The sequence below is a fragment of the Pongo abelii genome, chromosome 13, assembly GCF_028885655.2.
Source record: "Pongo abelii isolate AG06213 chromosome 13, NHGRI_mPonAbe1-v2.0_pri, whole genome shotgun sequence".
Lineage (NCBI taxonomy): Eukaryota > Metazoa > Chordata > Mammalia > Primates > Hominidae > Pongo > Pongo abelii.
This window is the reverse complement of record NC_071998.2, coordinates 56292143-56297866: the sequence shown is the minus strand read 5'-3', so window position 1 is coordinate 56297866 and position 5724 is coordinate 56292143. Positions and strand designations below refer to the sequence as shown.

Sequence of the window (5724 nt, the reverse complement as noted above, 5' to 3'; positions counted from 1 at the left end):
TCAGAGAAATGCAAATCAAAACCACAATGAGATAACATCTCACACCAGTTAGAATGGCGATCATTAAAAAGTCAGGAAACAACAGGTGCTGGAGAGGATGTGGAACGCTTTTACACTGTTGGTGGGACTGTAAACTAGTTCAACCATTGTGGAAGTCAGTGTGGCGATTCCTCAGGGATCTAGAACTAGAAATACCATTTGACCCAGCCATCCCATTACTGGGTATGTACCCAAAGGACTATAAATCATGCTGCTATAAAGACACATGCACACATACGTTTATGGCGGCACTATTCACAATAGCAAAGACTTGGAACCAAGCCAAATGTCCAACAATGATAGACTGGATTAAGAAAATGTGGCACATATACACCATGGAATACTATGCAGCCATAAAAAATGATGAGTTCATGTCCTTTGTAGGGACATGGATGAAGCTGGAAACCATCATTCTCAGCAAACTATCGCAAGGACAAAAAACCAAACACCACATGTTCTGACTCATAGGTGGGAATTGAACAATGAGAACACATGGACACAGGAAGGGGAACATCACACAACAGGGCCTGTTGTGGGGTGGGGGGAGGGGGGAAGGATAGCATTAGGAGATATACCTAATGTTAAATGACGAGTTAATGGGTGCAGCACACCAACATGGCACATGTATACATATGTAACTAACCTGCACGTTGTGCACATGTACCCTAAAACTTAAAGTATAATGAAAAAAAAAAGAAAGCAAGCATATATTTTGGGTGGATTGTTATATTAACCAGCTAATTTGCTATTTCTTGTTCTTTTCATCTTTTCCTATAGTTTTCAGTGAGCATATGGTGTCCTTTCCTTGCTACAATACAGCTTTGTTATGATCAAGTATATTATATTTCTACATGTTATAGGTCTGCAATATAATTGCACACATATTGCTTTATATCACATTTTTTAAAGTAAGTTAAGAGAAAGGAGAAGAAATATGCATTTATGCTATCTTTTATAATTACATAATCACCTCTCTTAGTGCTTGGTTTCTTTATGTAGATTTAAATTACTGTGGTCACTTGCTTTCAGCCTGAAGAACTTAATTCCTTTGCTATTTCTTGTAAGGCCATTTCTGTGTTGTAGCAACTTTAGATAGTGATTTTTCTCCTTTTCCTGTGCTTGTTCATGTTACTTGCTTATTTGTTTAGTAACTTGGGTAGAGTATTTTATTAAGTCCATTTCTCATGCAGTGTGAAGCCTCTGATGTCATTCTTATGAGGGTTCAGTCTTGGGCATGGGCGTAGTCATCCTGGGATGACTGGTTTTGGCAGGCTCTCTTTGTCTCTATTTCTTATCTGTCTCCTAAACTGTATGTTTCTGTAGCATCACACCCAGCTGTTAAGCTTCATTAATTGCTGGCTGATGACTCCATTTTTTAAAAATAATGTGCTGGTGCATAAATTGCTTCACACTCTGATCCAATTAAATTTGGGTGTCTTGGCAGGGCCAGGCTTTGAGGGTTTCTCTGACCACAGGAGGACTCATCTTACAGTTATCTCTTCACCTGGTTCTGTCTGGTAATACAGCTGGCTTATCGTTTTGCTTGTTGCTCTCATGGAGCTACCAGCCTCTCCTTAATTGCTTATTACCAAAATCTCCATGGTCCTTGAGAGTTCCTTTAGGATTGAACTCACCCGCACTTTGTTCCAAATAAATTCAATTTCTTTGGGGGAAGCTTCTGCATCTTACATTATTTTGACTTGCCTCTTCATCTGGCAAAATCTCTGAACCACTACTCTGGAGATGACAGCAGGCAAAATCACCCACTTCTCTTGGAATACCATGTTTCATGAGCTGAGCACTGAGCAGGGGCAGTAGCCTCTGGTCTTCTCAGCTTGCCTCTTCCAGTATGGAATATTCTCCTTATAAAAAGATTGGGGTTAAGATAATTTGGCCCCAGTTTTATTACCCTTCTGCACCTGGAGTAGAACCAGTGAAATTATAAGTGGAGTTGGGTAGGGGAATGAAGTCCCTGATGTCTTGGCCACACTTGCCTGGAAACTAGCCTTTGTAACATGCAGCTAGGAGAGAATAAAAAATGTTGGCAATCTCTTTATCCCAGGAGAATACCTTACCACTCGACTGGTAGCTTAGAGGAAAGGGAGCCCCTTTGGAGTGGGGCATCTATCATGCTGAGCTTTAGGGTTAAGGGTAAAGGAGGGAGTGGATAGTGGCATAAGTGACACAGGATCTCACTGTTATTACCAAGATTTAGTAGATTTTATTATTTTCTTCTTTTTTTAATTTCAAAGTACTTAATTGAGAACTAAAGATTATAGGTATTCAAGGTGTGCAATGTGATTGATATACATGTACACTGTGTAATAATTGTCACAATGAAATTAATCAACACATCCATCACCACTTAGGCTGTACACTAGATCCCCAGACCTCATTCATCTTTTTTTTTTTTTTTTCTCCATTGCACTTTTATTTGAATGTAATATTTGGGACAATTATTCAAAAGGGCCAATATTTCCCAATTTAATCTGAGGTCATAACAAAACAAGCAACAAAACAGTGTTTGGGATTTCAGTTTCTCACCCTTATCATCAAGACTCACTGCCTCCCATCATCAATATTTATTGAGCATTTACAGTGTACTAGGCACAATAGAACATACAGAAAACATTGTCCCTGCTCTTGAGGAGCTTACATTCTAAAAGAAAAAATACACCTCTTTTAAAATGGCATTTTTGTTTGGTGTTTTCTGCAAAGTACTGAGGAAATGTTTGTAAAGTGAGCTTTGGGTATAACTTAGCCCCATCACTATTTAGAGAATAGAGGAGGAAGAAAGAGGAAGGATTTTAAAGGCAGACAATGACAGACCATTCAGGATAGGTAGGGTTTTAAAGGGAGATAAGCACAATCTCATCAACTAAGGAGAGATTTGCTGCAGTAAATAGGATGAGGGAAATAGTCTGTGGGGATGCAAGCAAAGGAAGCAGGGTGCCTTAGACACTGAGTGGAGCCAGAAAGATCATGCGGCCTTTTTCCAAGTACATGGCCACCAAGTAAGAATGGTTGGTGACAAGACAGAAGGCTAAAACAGGAAGGTAATCTTATGCACCTGATGAATAGAAAGAATAAAGGATCAAAATTGAAGGCAGGCTATAAGAGTATCAAGAAATTCTTAAAAACCAAAAAGTGATTTGGAAGCACAAAACTTATAGTTAATGCTACCCAATGTCATGATGGGCCAAGAACATTGTGGCTTCCTAAGTTAGAAAATGCCATATGCCAAAATTTTAAATGGAACATACTACATTTTTTTCTAATCAATCTCCCCCTCTCCCAGAAAAAATAGGAACTCATTTTTTTCAGGGTGGGGAGGAAGAGAGGGGATCATGGGACATGGAAACAGTAATTATATTAGTAGTATTTTTGTTGTTATGATAAATTTTGTGTTTAAACTTGGTAAGAGCCCATTAGCTGCCAAGAGGGAATAAGGAATAAATTTCAAAAAATGTACAATTTCCTTTAGAGAAGTTTCAGAACCAAGACTAATTTACATGAAAAGCTGTAGAGAAAGTAGTTGAAAAGTCCATTCATAAAACTTTTATTCCACTTACATGAATTTAATACACATGTTCTTAACAATTATGCTTGGATTGTTCATGAAAATTTCATAAGACATTAAACAAAGCTAGCCATCATCTCAAGTTATTTCCCTGTTAAGTATTTTTACAGCACATGCATGTTAGGCAAGTATCAAAAAAAAAAAAATCACAAAAGCAAAAATCCTAAAAAAAAAAAGTTAAATACATGGGTTTTTGTTTTACTGCTGTGCTTGATATACATGAAGTAATGAATACCAAGCAATTCATTTTTTCCTGCATCTTTACTTTTACATTTGTTCTTAGGTTGCCTAAAACATTTAAATACAAATAAAATGAGTGTAGCAAAAATAATGAAAGCTAACAGCAGGTAACTTTACAAATAATGGAATGTGAACCGTTTCTGCCCTTATCCAGAGTAAAATGGGTCACAACTTTGTCTAAAGGAACACTTCTGCAGCTGTAGTCAAAGGTGTGCACATTGAGATTGAGTATTCCACAGATATACATGGTTTAATATGTGGTATCCATGGGGTACGATTCTACCACAGCCTTGTAAGTGCTCCAAACCTTAAAGTACCCACAATTACTACATCTGTGACTGGAACCAATGATCCCTTTTATTCCCCACCAGGACAAACCAATATGTAGGCAGTTTTCTTTGCTAAGACATGGAAGCAGTTTTACACTGGCTCTTGTGAAGCCACAATGTACCAAAAGTACTATGCCAAACATTTATAACTTGTATAAAAATTCCACATCCCCATATTGGCCACCTCAAGATGAAAACAGATAACTCCCTAAATGTTAACTGGCTCTACTCCCCTAATATTAGACATAAAAACCACATGGGAAATATAGAAATTCAAATAGAAGTAACATAAACCTGTCATAAATCATAAACAAAAAACTATTTGTGGGACAGCATGGATGACAAATGGTCTACTGTGTAAATTTTAGAATGAGGCAGACAAAAGTTGGAAGGCTGGTTAATTTTCCCCTCCTTCTCCTGCTTCAGCTTCGTCTCCTTGGGTATCCGATGTCCACAATGTCAAGTTGTCTCTCAGTAATTGCATTATTAGCGTGCTGTCTTTGTATGACTCTTCACTTAATGTATCAAGTTCAGCAATGGCTTCATCAGAAGCTGTCTTTGCAAGAGAGCAGGCTTTCTCTGGGGAGTTCAGGATCTCATAATAGAACACAGAGAAGTTAAGGGCCAGACCCAGTCTGATAGGATGTGTTGGTTGCATTTCCTTTTTGCTGATTTCAAAAGCTTCTTGGTATGCTTGTTGTGACTGATCCACAATCCCTTTCTTGTAATCACCAGCGGCAACCTCAGGAAAGTAACGGTAGTAATCTCCTTTCATTTTCAAATAGAAGACTTTGCTCTCTGCTTGTGAAGCATTGGGGATCAAGAACTTTTCCAAAAGAGACAGTACATCATTGCAGATATCTCTTAGCTCCATCTCAATTTTCTCTCTGTATTCTCGAGCCATCTGCTGTTTTTTCTCAGCACCTTCCGTCTTTTGTTCAATACTTGAGACGACCCTCCAAGATGACCTATGGGCTCCTACAACATTTTTATAAGCAACTGAGAGAAGATTCCTCTCCTCATTGGATAATTCAGCTCCTTGCTCAGTTACAGACTTCATGCAGGCTGCCATGTCATCATATCGCTCAGCCTGCTCGGCCAGTTTGGCCTTCTGAACCAGCTCATTTTTATCCATGACTGGATGTTCTGTGTCCGGAGTGGGTGGTGGTGGCGGATGGTCATTCATCTTTTAACTAAGAGTTTGTACCCTTTCATCAAATATCTCCATTTCCTCACCCCCAGCCTCTGGCAACACTATTCTACTCTCTGTTTCTCTGAGTTTAATTTTTTAGATTTCACATATAAGTGAGATTATACAGTACTTGTACTTCTGTGTTTAGCTTATTTTACTTAGCATAGTATCCTCCAGGTTCATCCATGTTGTCTCACAGATGGCAGGACTTCCTTATTTTCTATGGTTGCCTAATGTTTCATTGTACGTATACATACACATACACACACCACGTTTTTAAAAATTAATTTATCTGTCAATCGACAATTGGCTTATTAGGCCAAGGGGATATGCAGAAAACAGAA

General features: G+C 38.4%; 1 protein-coding gene across 1 annotated transcript; it reads right to left on the bottom strand.

Moving 5' to 3' along the window:
• Positions 1 to 2606: 2606 nt before the first annotated feature.
• LOC100454087 (14-3-3 protein zeta/delta-like) lies at positions 2607 to 5389 on the bottom strand. The gene has a single exon (XM_054520004.2). It carries the CDS (start codon positions 5372 to 5374, stop codon positions 4586 to 4588), a length of 789 nt encoding a protein of 262 aa, XP_054375979.2. The 5' UTR covers positions 5375 to 5389; the 3' UTR covers positions 2607 to 4585.
• Between the last annotated feature and the right edge of the window lie 335 nt (positions 5390 to 5724).

Bases quoted from the DNA above. Each gene is read 5' to 3' on its own strand.
- LOC100454087 (XM_054520004.2), bottom strand. From the start codon at position 5,374: ATGAATGACCATCCGCCACCACCACCCACTCCGGACACAGAACATCCA.